General features: G+C 55.1%; 1 protein-coding gene across 1 annotated transcript in view; it reads right to left on the reverse strand.

Annotated features, from left to right (window-relative positions):
* WDR45B (WD repeat domain 45B) overlaps nt 1-11,775 on the reverse strand; it is a 55,844-nt gene extending 44,069 nt beyond the window's left edge. Inside the window, exons 1-2 of the mRNA XM_078885809.1 lie at nt 11,620-11,775; nt 3,681-3,755 (exon numbers count right to left, since the gene is read on the reverse strand). Coding sequence (XP_078741935.1) covers nt 3,681-3,755; nt 11,620-11,689 — 145 coding nt within the window. The 5' untranslated portion in view covers nt 11,690-11,775. The remainder of the gene's footprint in view (nt 1-3,680; nt 3,756-11,619) is intronic.
* Between the last annotated feature and the right edge of the window lie 7,421 nt (nt 11,776-19,196).

Consider the following 19,196-nt stretch of genomic DNA (forward strand, 5'->3'; position numbering starts at 1 on the left):
ACAGAGAGAAACACAGAGACACACACAGAGACACACACAGAGACACACACAGAGACACACACAGAGACAGAGACACACACAGTGACACACAGAGACTCACAGAGATACACACAGAGAGAAACACAGAGACACACACAGAGACACACACAGAGACACACACAGAGACACACACAGAGACAGAGACACACACAGTGACACACAGAGACTCACAGAGATACACACAGAGAGAAACACAGAGACACACACAGAGACACACACAGAGACACACACAGAGACAGAGACACACACAGTGACACACAGAGACTCACAGAGATACACACAGAGATACACACAGAGACACACACAGAGACACAGAGACACACACAGAGACACACACAGAGACAGAGACACACACAGTGACACACAGAGACTCACAGAGATACACACAGAGAGATAGAGAGACACAAACACACAGAGACACACACAGAGAGAGACATAGAGACAGAGACAATGATGATGATGATACTGATGATGATGATGCTGATGATGATGATGATGCTGATGATGCTGATGATGCTACTGATGATGATGATGCTACTGATGATGATGATGCTACTGATGATGAGGATGCTACTGATGATGATGATGCTACTGATGATGATGATGCTACTGATGATGATGATGCTACTGATGATGAGGATGCTACTGATGATGATGATGCTACTGATGATGATGATGCTACTGATGATGATGATGCTACTGATGATGATGATGCTACTGATGATGATGATGCTACTGATGATGATGATGCTACTGATGATGATGATGCTACTGATGATGAGGATGCTACTGATGATGATGATGCTACTGATGATGCTACTGATGATGATGATGCTACTGATGATGAGGATGCTACTGATGATGAGGATGCTACTAATGATGATGATGCTACTGATGATGCTACTGATGATGATGATGCTACTGATGATGATGATGCTACTGATGATGATGATGCTACTGATGATGATGATGCTACTGATGATGATGATGCTACTGATGATGATGATGCTACTGATGATGATGATGCTACTGATGATGAGGATGCTACTGATGATGATGATGCTACTGATGATGATGATGCTACTGGTGATGCTACTGATGATGATGATGATGCTACTGATGATGATGATGCTACTGATGATGATGATGCTACTGATGATGATGATGCTACTGATGATGATGATGATGCTACTGATGATGATGCTGCTACTGATGATGAGGATGATGCTACTGATGATGATGATGATGCTACTAATGATGATGATGCTACTGATGATGATGATGATGCTGCTGATGATGATGATGCTGCTGGTGATGATGATGATGCTACTGATGATGATGATGATGCTACTAATGATGATGATGCTACTGATGATGATGATGCTACTGATGATGATGATGATGCTACTGATGATGATGATGCTACTGATGATGAGGATGCTACTAATGCTGATGATGATGATGCTACTAATGATGATGATGCTGCTGATGATGATGATGCTGCTGCTGATGCTGCTGCTGATGATGCTGATGATGTTGCTGATGATGCTGAAGATGATGCTGCTGCTGATGATGATGATGCTGCCGATGATGATGCTGATGATGATGATGATGATGCCGATGATGCTGCTGATGATGATGATGATGATGCCGATGATGCTGCTGATGATGATGATGATGATGCCGATGATGCTGCTGCTGATGATGATGATGATGCCGATGATGCTGCTGATGATGATGATGATGATGCCGATGATGCTGCTGCTGATGATGATGATGCCGATGATGCTGCTGATGATGATGATGATGATGCCGATGATGATGATGCCGATGATGATGATGCTGCTGAGGATGATGATGATGCTGCTGATGATGATACTGCTGCTGCTGCTGATGATGATGATGATGCTGCTGATGATGATGCTGCTGCTGCTGCTGATGATGATGATGATGCTGCTGCTGATGATGATGCTGCTGCTGCTGATGATGATGCCGATGATGCTGCTGATGATGATGATGACGCTGATGATGATGATGCTGCTGATGATGATGATGCTACTGCTGCTGATGATGATGATGCTGCTGCTGATGCTGATGATGATGATGATGATGCTGCTGCTGCTGATGATGATGATGCTGCTGATGATGATGATGATGCTGCTGCTGATGCTGCTGATGATGCTGATGATGATGATGCTGATGCTGCTGATGATGATGCTGCTGATGCTGCTGATGATGATGCTGCTGATGATGATGATGATGCTGCTGCTGCTGATGATGATGATGATGCTGCTGCTGCTGATGATGATGATGATGCTGATGATGATGATGATGCTGATGATGATGATGATGCTGCTGATGATGATGATGCTGCTGATGATGATGATGATGATGCTGCTGCTGCTGATGATGATGCTGATGATGATGCTGCTGCTGCTGATGATGATGCTGCTGCTGATGATGATGATGCTGCTGATGATGATGATGCTGCTGATGATGATGATGCTGCTGCTGCTGATGATGATGATGCTGCTGCTGCTGCTGCTGATGATGATGATGATGATGCTGCTGATGATGATGATGCTGCTGCTGCTGCTGATGATGATGATGCTGCTGATGATGATGATGCTGCTGCTGATGATGATGCTGCTGATGATGATGATGATGATGATGCTGCTGATGATGATGATGATGCTGCTGCTGCTGATGATGATGATGATGCTGCTGCTGCTGATGCTGATGATGATGATGATGCTGCTGCTGATGATGATGCTGCTGCTGCTGATGATGATGATGCTGCTGATGATGATGATGATGATGCTGCTGCTGCTGATGATGATGCTGATGATGATGCTGCTGCTGCTGATGATGATGCTGCTGCTGATGATGATGATGCTGCTGATGATGATGATGATGCTGCTGATGATGATGATGCTGCTGCTGCTGATGATGATGATGCTGCTGCTGCTGCTGATGATGATGATGATGATGCTGCTGATGATGATGATGCTGCTGCTGCTGCTGATGATGATGATGCTGCTGATGATGATGATGCTGCTGCTGATGATGATGCTGCTGATGATGATGATGATGATGATGCTGCTGATGATGATGATGATGATGCTGCTGCTGCTGATGATGATGATGATGCTGCTGCTGCTGATGCTGATGATGATGATGATGCTGCTGCTGATGATGATGCTGCTGCTGCTGATGATGATGATGCTGCTGATGATGATGATGATGATGCTGATGATGCTGATGATGCTGCTGATGATGCTGATGATGATGATGATGATGCTGCTGCTGATGATGATGATGACGCTGCTGATGATGCTGATGATGCTGATGATGCTGATGATGCTGCTGATGATGATGATGCTGCTGATGATGATGATGATGATGATGCTGCTGATGATGATGATGCTGCTGATGATGCTGCTGATGATGATGATGATGCTGCTGATGATGATGATGCTGCTGATGATGATGATGATGATGCTGATGCTGATGATGCTGATGATGATGCTGATGATGCTGCTGATGATGCTGCTGATGATGATGCTGCTGATGATGCTGCTGCTGCTGATGATGATGATGCTGCTGCTGATGATGCTGCTGCTGATGATGATGATGATCACCTTGTTTTTCCTTCTCCTTGAGAGGGTCTGTGTTGTAAACGCGGAATCCATTCTCAGTTCCACAGGCAAAGCAACCTGCAAACATCATCAGCAGCATCATCATCAGCATCATCAGCAGCAGCAGCAGCAGCATCATCAGTAGCATCATCAGTAGCATCATCAGTAGCATCATCAGTAGCATCATCAGTAGCATCATCAGTAGCATCATCATCAGTAGCAGCATCATCAGCATCAATAGCATCATCATCAGCAGCATCATCATCATCAACATCACACAGACCCATAGACTCACACACACACAGAGACACACAGAGACACACAGAGACCCATAGACTCACCACAGAGACCCATAGACTCACCACACAGAGACCCACAGACTCACCACACAGAGACCCACAGACTCACCACACAGAGACCCACAGACTCACCACACAGAGACCCACAGACTCACCACACAGAGACCCACAGACTCACCACACAGAGACCCACAGACTCACCACACAGAGACCCACAGACTCACCACACAGAGACCCACAGACTCACCACACAGAGACCCACAGACTCACCACACAGAGACCCACAGACTCACCACACAGAGACCCACAGACTCACCACACAGAGACCCACAGACTCACCACACAGACACAGAGACCCATAGACTCACCACACACAGAGACCCATAGACTCACCACACACAGAGACCCATAGACTCACCACAGAGACCCATAGACTCACCACACACACACAGAGACCCATAGACTCACCACACACAGAGACCCATAGACTCACCACACACACACAGAGACCCATAGACTCACCACACACAGAGACCCATAGACTCACCACACAGACACAGAGACCCATAGACTCACCACACACAGAGACCCATAGACTCACCACACACACACAGAGACCCATAGACTCACCACACACAGAGACCCATAGACTCACCACACAGACACAGAGACCCATAGACTCACCACAGAGACCCATAGACTCACCACACAGACACAGAGACCCACAGACTCACCACACAGAGACCCACAGACTCACCACCACACACAGAGACCCACAGACTCACCACAGAGAGACCCATAGACTCACCACACACAGAGACCCACAGACTCACCACACAGACACAGAGACCCACAGACTCACCACCACACACAGAGACCCACAGACTCACCACCACACACAGAGACCCATAGACTCACCACCACACACAGAGACCCATAGACTCACCACACACACAGAGACCCACAGACTCACTACCACACACAGAGACCCATAGACTCACCACACACAGAGACCCATAGACTCACCACACACAGAGACCCATAGACTCACCACACACACACAGAGACCCATAGACTCACCACACAGAGACCCATAGACTCACCACACACACACAGAGACCCATAGACTCACCACACACAGAGACCCATAGACTCACCACACACACAGAGACCCACAGACTCACCACACACAGAGACCCACAGACTCACCACACACACACAGAGACCCATAGACTCACCACACACACACAGAGACCCATAGACTCACCACACACATAGACCCATAGACTCACAACACACAGAGACCCACAGACTCACCACACACACAGAGACCCATAGACTCACCACCACACACAGAGACCCACAGACTCACCACCACACACAGAGACCCACAGACTCACCACCACACACAGAGACCCACAGACTCACCACCACACACAGAGACCCACAGACTCACCACACACACAGAGACCCACAGACTCACCACCACACACAGAGACCCACAGACTCACCACACACAGAGAGACCCACAGACTCACCACACACAGAGAGACCCACAGACTCACCACCACACACAGAGACCCACAGACTCACCACCACACACAGAGACCCACAGACTCACCACACACAGAGAGACCCACAGACTCACCACACACACAGAGACCCACAGACTCACCACACACACACAGAGACCCACAGACTCACCACACACAGAGACCCACAGACTCACCACACACAGAGACCCATAGACTCACCACACACAGAGACCCACAGACTCACCACCACACACAGAGACCCACAGACTCACCACCACACACAGAGACCCACAGACTCACCACACACAGAGAGACCCACAGACTCACCACCACACACAGAGACCCACAGACTCACCACCACACACAGAGACCCACAGACTCACCACACACAGAGAGACCCACAGACTCACCACCACACAGAGACCCACAGACTCACCACACACAGAGACCCATAGACTCACCACACACAGAGACCCACAGACTCACCACACACAGAGACCCATAGACTCACCACACACACACAGAGACCCACAGACTCACCACACACAGAGACCCACAGACTCACCACACACAGAGACCCATAGACTCACCACACACAGAGACCCACAGACTCACCACACACAGAGACCCATAGACTCACCACACACACAGAGACCCACACTCACCACCACACAGAGAGACCCACAGACTCACCACCACACACAGAGACCCACAGACTCACCACACACACAGAGACCCATAGACTCACCACACACAGAGACCCACAGACTCACCACACACAGAGAGACCCACAGACTCACCACACACACAGAGACCCACAGACTCACCACACACACAGAGACCCAGACTCACCACACACAGAGACCCACAGACTCACCACACACACAGAGACCCATAGACTCACCACACACAGAGACCCACAGACTCACCACACACAGAGAGACCCACAGACTCACCACACACACAGAGACCCACAGACTCACCACACACACAGAGACCCAGACTCACCACACACAGAGACCCACAGACTCACCACGCACAGAGACCCACAGACTCACCACACACAGAGACCCATAGACTCAACACACACAGAGACCCAGACTCACCACACACAGAGACCCACAGACTCACCACACACAGAGACCCATAGACTCACCACCACACAGAGAGACCCACAGACTCACCACCACACACAGAGACCCACAGACTCACCACCACACAGAGAGACCCACAGACTCACCACCACACAGAGACCCACAGACTCACCACACACACAGAGACCCACAGACTCACCACACACAGAGACCCACAGACTCACCACACACACAGAGACCCATAGACTCACCACCACACACAGAGACCCACCACACACAGAGACCCACAGACTCACCACACACACAGAGACCCATAGACTCACCACCACACACAGAGACCCACAGACTCACCACACACAGAGACCCACAGACTCACCACACACAGAGACCCACAGACTCACCACACACACAGAGACCCACAGACTCACCACACACACAGAGACCCACAGACTCACCACACACACAGAGACCCAGACTCACCACACACAGAGACCCACAGACTCACCACACACAGAGACCCATAGACTCACCACCACACAGAGAGACCCACAGACTCACCACCACACACAGAGACCCACAGACTCACCACCACACAGAGAGACCCACAGACTCACCACCACACACAGAGACCCACAGACTCACCACACACACAGAGACCCACAGACTCACCACACAGAGACCCACAGACTCACCACACACACAGAGACCCATAGACTCACCACCACACACAGAGACCCACAGACTCACCACACACAGAGACCCAAAGACTCACCACACACAGAGACCCACAGACTCACCACACACAGAGACCCACAGACTCACCACACACAGAGACCCACAGACTCACCACACACACAGAGACCCACAGACTCACCACACACAGAGACCCACAGACTCACCACACACAGAGACCCACAGACTCACCACACACACAGACTCACCACACACACAGAGACCCACAGACTCACCACACACAGAGAGACCCACAGACTCACCACCACACAAAGAGACCCATAGACTCACCACACACACACAAAGACCCACAGACTCACCACACACACAGAGACCCACAGACTCACCACACACACAGAGACCCATAGACTCACCACACACACACAAAGACCCACAGACTCACCACCACACACAGAGACCCACAGACTCACCACACACACAGAGACCCATAGACTCACCACACACAGAGACCCACAGACTCACCACACACAGAGAGACCCACAGACTCACCACACACACAAAGACCCACAGACTCACCACACACACAGAGACCCAGACTCACCACACACAGAGACCCACAGACTCACCACACACACAGAGACCCATAGACTCACCACACACAGAGACCCACAGACTCACCACACACAGAGAGACCCACAGACTCACCACACACACAGAGACCCACAGACTCACCACACACACAGAGACCCAGACTCACCACACACAGAGACCCACAGACTCACCACGCACAGAGACCCACAGACTCACCACACACAGAGACCCATAGACTCAACACACACAGAGACCCAGACTCACCACACACAGAGACCCACAGACTCACCACACACAGAGACCCATAGACTCACCACCACACAGAGAGACCCACAGACTCACCACCACACACAGAGACCCACAGACTCACCACCACACAGAGAGACCCACAGACTCACCACCACACAGAGACCCACAGACTCACCACACACACAGAGACCCACAGACTCACCACACACAGAGACCCACAGACTCACCACACACACAGAGACCCATAGACTCACCACCACACACAGAGACCCACCACACACAGAGACCCACAGACTCACCACACACACAGAGACCCATAGACTCACCACCACACACAGAGACCCACAGACTCACCACACACAGAGACCCACAGACTCACCACACACAGAGACCCACAGACTCACCACACACACAGAGACCCACAGACTCACCACACACACAGAGACCCACAGACTCACCACACACACAGAGACCCAGACTCACCACACACAGAGACCCACAGACTCACCACACACAGAGACCCATAGACTCACCACCACACAGAGACCCACAGACTCACCACCACACACAGAGACCCACAGACTCACCACCACACAGAGAGACCCACAGACTCACCACCACACACAGAGACCCACAGACTCACCACACACACAGAGACCCACAGACTCACCACACAGAGACCCACAGACTCACCACACACACAGAGACCCATAGACTCACCACCACACACAGAGACCCACAGACTCACCACACACAGAGACCCAAAGACTCACCACACACAGAGACCCACAGACTCACCACACACAGAGACCCACAGACTCACCACACACAGAGACCCACAGACTCACCACACACACAGAGACCCACAGACTCACCACACACAGAGACCCACAGACTCACCACACACAGAGACCCACAGACTCACCACACACACAGACTCACCACACACACAGAGACCCACAGACTCACCACACACAGAGAGACCCACAGACTCACCACCACACAAAGAGACCCATAGACTCACCACACACACACAAAGACCCACAGACTCACCACACACACAGAGACCCACAGACTCACCACACACACAGAGACCCATAGACTCACCACACACACACAAAGACCCACAGACTCACCACCACACACAGAGACCCATAGACTCACCACACACACAGAGACCCACAGAACTCACCACACACAGAGACCCATAGACTCACCACCACACACAGAGACCCACAGACTCACCACACACAGAGACCCATAGACTCACCACCACACACAGAGACCCACACACTCACCACACACACACAGAGACCCATAGACTCACCACACCCACAGAGACCCATAGACTCACCACACACAGAGACCCATAGACTCACCACACACAGAGACCCATAGACTCACCACCACACACAGAGACCCACAGACTCACCACACACAGAGACCCATAGACTCACCACCACACACAGAGACCCACAGACTCACCACACACAGAGACCCATACTCACCACACACACACAGAGACCCATAGACTCACCACACACACACAGAGACCCATAGACTCACCACACACAGAGACCCATAGACTCACCACACACAGAGACCCATAGACTCACCACCACACACAGAGACCCACAGACTCACCACACACACACAGAGACCCATAGACTCACCACACACAGAGACCCATAGACTCACCACACACACACAGAGACCCACAGACTCACCACACACACACAGAGACCCATAGACTCACCACACACAGAGACCCATAGACTCACCACACACACACAGAGACCCATAGACTCACCACACAGAGACCCATAGACTCACCACACACACACAGAGACCCATAGACTCACCACACAGAGACCCATAGACTCACCACACACAGAGACCCATAGACTCACCACACACACAGAGACCCAGACTCACCACACACAGAGACCCACAGACTCACCACACACAGAGACCCATAGACTCACCACACACACAGAGACCCACAGAACTCACCACACACAGAGACCCATAGACTCACCACCACACACAGAGACCCACAGACTCACCACACACAGAGACCCATAGACTCACCACCACACACAGAGACCCACACACTCACCACACACACACAGAGACCCATAGACTCACCACACCCACAGAGACCCATAGACTCACCACACACAGAGACCCATAGACTCACCACACACAGAGACCCATAGACTCACCACCACACACAGAGACCCACAGACTCACCACACACAGAGACCCATAGACTCACCACCACACACAGAGACCCACAGACTCACCACACACAGAGACCCATACTCACCACACACACACAGAGACCCATAGACTCACCACACACACACAGAGACCCATAGACTCACCACACACAGAGACCCATAGACTCACCACACACAGAGACCCATAGACTCACCACCACACACAGAGACCCACAGACTCACCACACACACACAGAGACCCATAGACTCACCACACACAGAGACCCATAGACTCACCACACACACACAGAGACCCACAGACTCACCACACACACACAGAGACCCATAGACTCACCACACACAGAGACCCATAGACTCACCACACACACACAGAGACCCATAGACTCACCACACAGAGACCCATAGACTCACCACACACACACAGAGACCCATAGACTCACCACACAGAGACCCATAGACTCACCACACACAGAGACCCATAGACTCACCACACACAGAGACCCGTAGACTCACCACACACACACACAGACCCATAGACTCACCACACACAGAGACCCATAGACTCACCACACACAGAGACCCATAGACTCACCACACACACACACAGACCCATAGACTCACCACACACACAGAGACCCATAGACTCACCACACACACACAGAGACCCATAGACTCACCACACACACACAGAGACCCATAGACTCACCACCCACACAGAGACCCATAGACTCACCACACACACAGAGACCCATAGACTCACCACACAGACACAGAGACCCATAGACTCACCACCACACAGAGACCCATAGACTCACCACCACACAGAGACCCATAGACTCACCACACACACACAGAGACCCGTAGACTCACCACAAAGAGACCCATAGACTCACCACAGAGACCCGTAGACTCACAGAGACCAACAGACTCACCACACACACACACACAGAGACCCATTGCCTCACCATACACAGACACCCACACACAACAACCCTAAACAACGACAACTCCCAATAGCCCAACACTCAAATCCTACAAAAAAAACCCGTTTAACAATTATGGACGAACCCCCATTGCCACCACCACTCCGCCGCCCGAGGCCACCTGTAACGGGGCAGGCCGACTAGGAAAAGCGTAAGGCATCGCGGAGGCCCGGCATTGTGACTAGGCCTCATCGGTCTTTTTCGTCTTCGTCGTCGTCGTCGTCGTTGTTCCTGCAAGCAAAAGGGCGCACTGACCGTGGTCCTGGTTGAAGCCGACGTAGAGGAGGCCGTTGGCGTTCGAGCCCGCGGAGGGAGACAGATTCATGGCGGAGACGGTGGCGATGGCGAGAGAGACGGAGACGTCGCCTCGGGTGTCTCCACAACAACAGGAAGGCTTGATGGCGGCGATGACGCGGCACGTAATTTATGCGGTTGGTTGCGACGTCATCACGCACGCCGCCGAGGGCCGGTGTTGTATGGGCGTGACGTCATGACGTCGGAGTGTGTGGGGTGGGGCTAACGGCTGCGACGTCATCACGCAAAGAGAGCGCGACCGAAGCGGTGACGAGGCACGTAATGTGTGCGGTTGGTGATACGTCATCACGTACGCCGGAAGTCCAATAGTAATCCATGGCCGTGACGTCATGACGTCGCGAGGGTAGGGTGGGGCTATCGGCGTGACGTCATCACGCAGGACGGGGGGATGAGAGGGCGTGACCGGAGCGGTGACGAGCGACGTAATTTATTCGGTTGGTGTGACGTCATCACGCACGATTGGAAGTCCGATGACATCACGACGTCGCCAGAGTGGGTGGGGCTGTGGTGGGTTGCGCGTGACCGGGGCTATGACGTCACACAACGTGCACATCGCGGTGACGTCATCGCGCACATTCAGGAGCCGTGCAGAAAACGATACGCGGTGACGTCACAACGTGCTTCTTAGCATCACGCAGACAAAGCTCCCCCAGGTAGCCTCCAGCAGGGCTGCAGGGGCAAGTGCTGTTAGCTAGCGAGTAGCTGCAGCAGTGTCTATGTACTACACACACCACACACACACAGTGCGCTAACCACTGCACCACCACTCCCCCCACACACACACAGTGCGCTAACCACTGCACCACCACTCCCCACTCACACAGTGCGCTAACCACTGCACCACCGCTCCTCACACACACACAGTGCGCTAACCACTGCACCACCACTCCCCACTCACACACAGTGCGCTAACCACTGCACCACCACTCCCCACTCACACACACACAGTGCGCTAACCACTGCACCACCACTACCTCCACACACTCACACACAGTGCGCTAACCACTGCACCACCACTCCCTCCACACACACACACACAGTGCGCTAACCACTGCACCACCACTACCTCCACACACTCACACACAGTGCGCTAACCACTGCACCACCACTCCCTCCACACACACACACACACAGTGCGCTAACCACTGCACCACCACTCCCCACTCACACAGTGCGCTAACCACTGCACCACCGCTCCTCACACACACACAGTGCGCTAACCACTGCACCACCACTCCCCACTCACATACAGTGCGCTAACCACTGCACCACCACTCCCCACTCACACACACACAGTGCGCTAACCACTGCACCACCGCTCCCTACTCACACACACACAGTGCGCTAACCACTGCACCACCACTCCCCACACACACACAGTGCGCTAACCACTGCACCACCGCTCCCCCCACACACACAGTGCGCTAACCACTGCACCACCGCTCCCCCCACACACACAGCGCGCTAACCACTGCACCACCGCTCCCCCCACACACACAGTGCGCTAACCACTGCACCACCGCTCCCCCCACACACACAGTGCGCTAACCACTGCACCACCGCTCCCCCCACACACACAGTGTGCTAACCACTGCACCACCGCTCCCCCCACACACACAGTGCGCTAACCACTGCACCACCACTCCCCACTCACACACAGTGCGCTAACCACTGCACCACCGCTCCCCCCACACACACAGCGCGCTAACCACTGCACCACCACTCCCCACTCATACACACACACAGTGCGCTAACCACTGCACCACCGCTCCCCACACACACAGTGCGCTAACCACTGCACCACCACTCCCCACTCACACACAGTGCGCTAACCACTGCACCACCACTCCCCACACACACACAGTGCGCTAACCACTGCACCACCACTCCCCACTCACACACAGTGCGCTAACCACTGCACCACCGCTCCCCCCACACACACAGCGCGCTAACCACTGCACCACCACTCCCCACTCACACACAGTGTGCTAACCACTGCACCACCACTCCCCACACACACACACAGTGCGCTAACCACTGCACCACCACTCCCCACTCACACACAGTGCGCTAACCACTGCACCACCACTCCCCCCACACACACAGCGCGCTAACCACTGCACCACCACTCCCCACTCACACACAGTGCGCTAACCACTGCACCACCACTCCCCACTCACACACAGTGCGCTAACCACTGCACCACCACTCCCCACAAACACACACAGCGCGCTAACCACTGCACCACCACTCCCCACTCACACACAGTGCGCTAACCACTGCACCACCACTCCCCCCACACACACAGTGCGCTAACCACTGCACCACCACTCCCCCCACACACACAGTGCGCTAACCACTGCACCACCGCTCCCCCCACACACACAGTGTGCTAACCACTGCACCACCGCTCCCCCCCCACACACAGTGCGCTAACCACTGCACCACCGCTCCCCCCACACACACAGTGCGCTAACCACTGCACCACCGCTCCCCCCACACACACAGTGCGCTAACCACTGCACCACCGCTCCCCCCACACACACAGTGTGCTAACCACTGCACCACCGCTCCCTCCACACACACAGTGCGCTAACCACTGCACCACCGCTCCCCACACACACACAGTGCGCTAACCACTGCACCACCACTCCCCACTCACACACAGTGCGCTAACCACTGCACCACCGCTCCCCCCACACACACAGCGCGCTAACCACTGCACCACCACTCCCCACTCACACACAGCGCGCTAACCACTGCACCACCACTCCCCCCACACACACAGTGCGCTAACCACTGCACCACCACTCCCTCCACACACACACAGTGCGCTAACCACTGCACCACCACTCCCCCCACACACACAGTGCGCTAACCACTGCACCACCGCTCCCCCCACACACACAGCGCGCTAACCACTGCACCACCACTCCCCACTCACACACAGTGTGATAACCACTGCACCACCACTCCCCACACACACACACAGTGCGCTAACCACTGCACCACCACTCCCCACTCACACACAGTGCGCTAACCACTGCACCACCACTCCCCCCACACACACAGCGCGCTAACCACTGCACCACCACTCCCCACTCACACACAGTGCGCTAACCACTGCACCACCACTCCCCACTCACACACAGTGCGCTAACCACTGCACCACCGCTCCCCCCACACACACAGTGTGCTAACCACTGCACCACCGCTCCCCCCCCACACACAGTGCGCTAACCACTGCACCACCGCTCCCCCCACACACACAGTGCGCTAACCACTGCACCACCGCTCCCCCCACACACACAGTGCGCTAACCACTGCACCACCGCTCCCCCCACACACACAGTGTGCTAACCACTGCACCACCGCTCCCTCCACACACACAGTGCGCTAACCACTGCACCACCGCTCCCCACACACACACAGTGCGCTAACCACTGCACCACCACTCCCCACTCACACACAGTGCGCTAACCACTGCACCACCGCTCCCCCCACACACACAGCGCGCTAACCACTGCACCACCACTCCCCACTCACACACAGTGCGCTAACCACTGCACCACCACTCCCCACAAACACACACAGCGCGCTAACCACTGCACCACCACTCCCCACTCACACACAGTGCGCTAACCACTGCACCACCACTCCCCCCACACACACAGTGCGCTAACCACTGCACCACCACTCCCCCCACACACACAGTGCGCTAACCACTGCACCACCGCTCCCCCCACACACACAGTGTGCTAACCACTGCACCACCGCTCCCCCCCCACACACAGTGCGCTAACCACTGCACCACCGCTCCCCCCACACACACAGTGCGCTAACCACTGCACCACCGCTCCCCCCACACACACAGTGCGCTAACCACTGCACCACCGCTCCCCCCACACACACAGTGTGCTAACCACTGCACCACCGCTCCCTCCACACACACAGTGCGCTAACCACTGCACCACCGCTCCCCACACACACACAGTGCGCTAACCACTGCACCACCACTCCCCACTCACACACAGTGCGCTAACCACTGCACCACCGCTCCCCCCACACACACAGCGCGCTAACCACTGCACCACCACTCCCCACTCACACACAGCGCGCTAACCACTGCACCACCACTCCCCCCACACACACAGTGCGCTAACCACTGCACCACCACTCCCTCCACACACACACAGTGCGCTAACCACTGCACCACCACTCCCCCCACACACACAGTGCGCTAACCACTGCACCACCGCTCCCCCCACACACACAGCGCGCTAACCACTGCACCACCACTCCCCACTCACACACAGTGTGATAACCACTGCACCACCACTCCCCACACACACACACAGTGCGCTAACCACTGCACCACCACTCCCCACTCACACACAGTGCGCTAACCACTGCACCACCACTCCCCCCACACACACAGCGCGCTAACCACTGCACCACCACTCCCCACTCACACACAGTGCGCTAACCACTGCACCACCACTCCCCACTCACACACAGTGCGCTAACCACTGCACCACCGCTCCCCCCACACACACAGTGTGCTAACCACTGCACCACCGCTCCCCCCCCACACACAGTGCGCTAACCACTGCACCACCGCTCCCCCCACACACACAGTGCGCTAACCACTGCACCACCGCTCCCCCCACACACACAGTGCGCTAACCACTGCACCACCGCTCCCCCCACACACACAGTGTGCTAACCACTGCACCACCGCTCCCTCCACACACACAGTGCGCTAACCACTGCACCACCGCTCCCCACACACACACAGTGCGCTAACCACTGCACCACCACTCCCCACTCACACACAGTGCGCTAACCACTGCACCACCGCTCCCCCCACACACACAGCGCGCTAACCACTGCACCACCACTCCCCACTCACACACAGCGCGCTAACCACTGCACCACCACTCCCCCCACACACACAGTGCGCTAACCACTGCACCACCACTCCCTCCACACACACACAGTGCGCTAACCACTGCACCACCACTCCCCCCACACACACAGTGCGCTAACCACTGCACCACCGCTCCTCACATACACACAGTGCGCTAACCACTGCACCACCACTCCCCAAACACACAGAGTGCGCTAACCACTGCACCACCACTCCCCACACACACAGAGTGCGCTAACCACTCCACCACCACTCCCCACACACACAGAGTGCGCTAACCACTGCACCACCACTCCCCACACACACAGAGTGCGCTAACCACTGCACCACCACTCCCCAAACACACAGAGTGCGCTAACCACTGCACCACCACTCCCCACACACACAGAGTGCGCTAACCACTCCACCACCCACTCCCCAAACACACACAGTGCGCTAACCACTGCACCACCACTCCCCCCACACACACACACAGTGCGCTAACCACTGCACCACCACTCCCCCCACACACACACACAGTGCGCTAACCACTGCACCACCACTCCCCCCACACACACACACAGTGCGCTAACCACTGCACCACCACTCCCCCCACACACACACACAGTGCGCTAACCACTGCACCACCACTCCCCCCACACACACACACAGTGCGCTAACCACTGCACCACCACTCCCCCCACACACACACACAGTGCGCTAACCACTGCACCACCACTCCCCACACACACACAGCGCGCTAACCACTGCACCACCACTCCCCACTCACACACACACAGTGCGCTAACCACTGCACCACCACTCCCCACTCACACACAGTGCGCTAACCACTGCACCACCACTCCCCACTCACACACACACAGTGCGCTAACCACTGCACCACCACTCCCCACACACACACAGTGCGCTAACCACTGCACCACCACTCCCCACACACACACAGTGCGCTAACCACTGCACCACCACTCCCCACTCACACACACACAGTGCGCTAACCACTGCACCACCACTCCCCCCCCCCACACACACAGTGCGCTAACCACTGCACCACCGCTCCTCACACACACACAGCGCGCTAACCACTGCACCACCACTCCCCACTCACACACAGTGCGCTAACCACTGCACCACCGCTCCCCCCACACACACAGCGCGCTAACCACTGCACCACCACTCCCCACTCACACACAGTGCGCTAACCACTGCACCACCACTCTCCACACACACACACATTGCGCTAACCACTGCACCACCACTCCCCACACACACACAGTGCGCTAACCACTGCACCACCGCTCCCCACACACACACAGTGCGCTAACCACTGCACCACCGCTCCCCACTCACACACACACAGTGCGCTAACCACTGCACCACCGCTCCCCACTCACACACACACACAGTGCGCTAACCACTGCACCACCACTCCCCACTCACACACAGTGCGCTAACCACTGCACCACCACTCCCCACACACACACACACAGTGCGCTAACCACTCCACCACCGCTCCCCCCACACACACAGCGCGCTAACCACTGCACCACCACTCCTCACACACACACACAGTGCGCTAACCACTGCACCACCACTCCTCACACACACACAGTGCGCTAACCACTGCACCACCACTCCCCACACACACACAGTGCGCTAACCACTCCACCACCGCTCCCCCCACACACACAGCGCGCTAACCACTGCACCACCACTCCTCACTCACACACAGTGCGCTAACCACTGCACCACCACTCCCCACACTCACACACAGAGCGCGCTAACCACTCCACCACCGCTCCCCCCACACACACAGCGCGCTAACCACTGCACCACCACTCCTCACACACACACAGTGCGCTAACCACTGCACCACCACTCCTCACACACACACAGTGCGCTAACCACTGCACCACCACTCCCCACTCACACACACACAGTGCGCTAACCACTGCACCACCACTCCCCACACACACACAGTGCGCTAACCACTGCACCACCACTCCCCACTCACACACACACAGTGCGCTAACCACTGCACCACCACTCCCCACACACACACACACAGTGCGCTAACCACTCCACCACCGCTCCCCCCACACACACAGCGCGCTAACCACTGCACCACCACTCCTCACACACACACAGTGCGCTAACCACTGCACCACCACTCCTCACACACACACAGTGCGCTAACCACTGCACCACCACTCCCCACTCACACACAGTGCGCTAACCACTGCACCACCACTCCCCACACACACACAGTGCGCTAACCACTGCACCACCACTCCCCACTCACACACACACAGTGCGCTAACCACTGCACCACCGCTCCCCACTCACACACAGTGCGCTAACCACTGCACCACCACTCCCCACACACACACAGTGCGCTAACCACTGCACCACCACTCCCCACTCACACACACACAGTGCGCTAACCACTGCACCACCGCTCCCCACTCACACACACACAGTGCGCTAACCACTGCACCACCGCTCCCCACTCACACACACACAGTGCGCTAACCACTGCACCACCACTCCCCACTCACACACACAGTGCGCTAACCACTGCACCACCACT

The sequence above is a fragment of the Lampetra fluviatilis genome, unplaced genomic scaffold (genome assembly GCF_964198595.1).
Source record: "Lampetra fluviatilis unplaced genomic scaffold, kcLamFluv1.1 SCAFFOLD_421, whole genome shotgun sequence".
Taxonomy (NCBI): Eukaryota; Metazoa; Chordata; class Hyperoartia; order Petromyzontiformes; family Petromyzontidae; genus Lampetra; species Lampetra fluviatilis.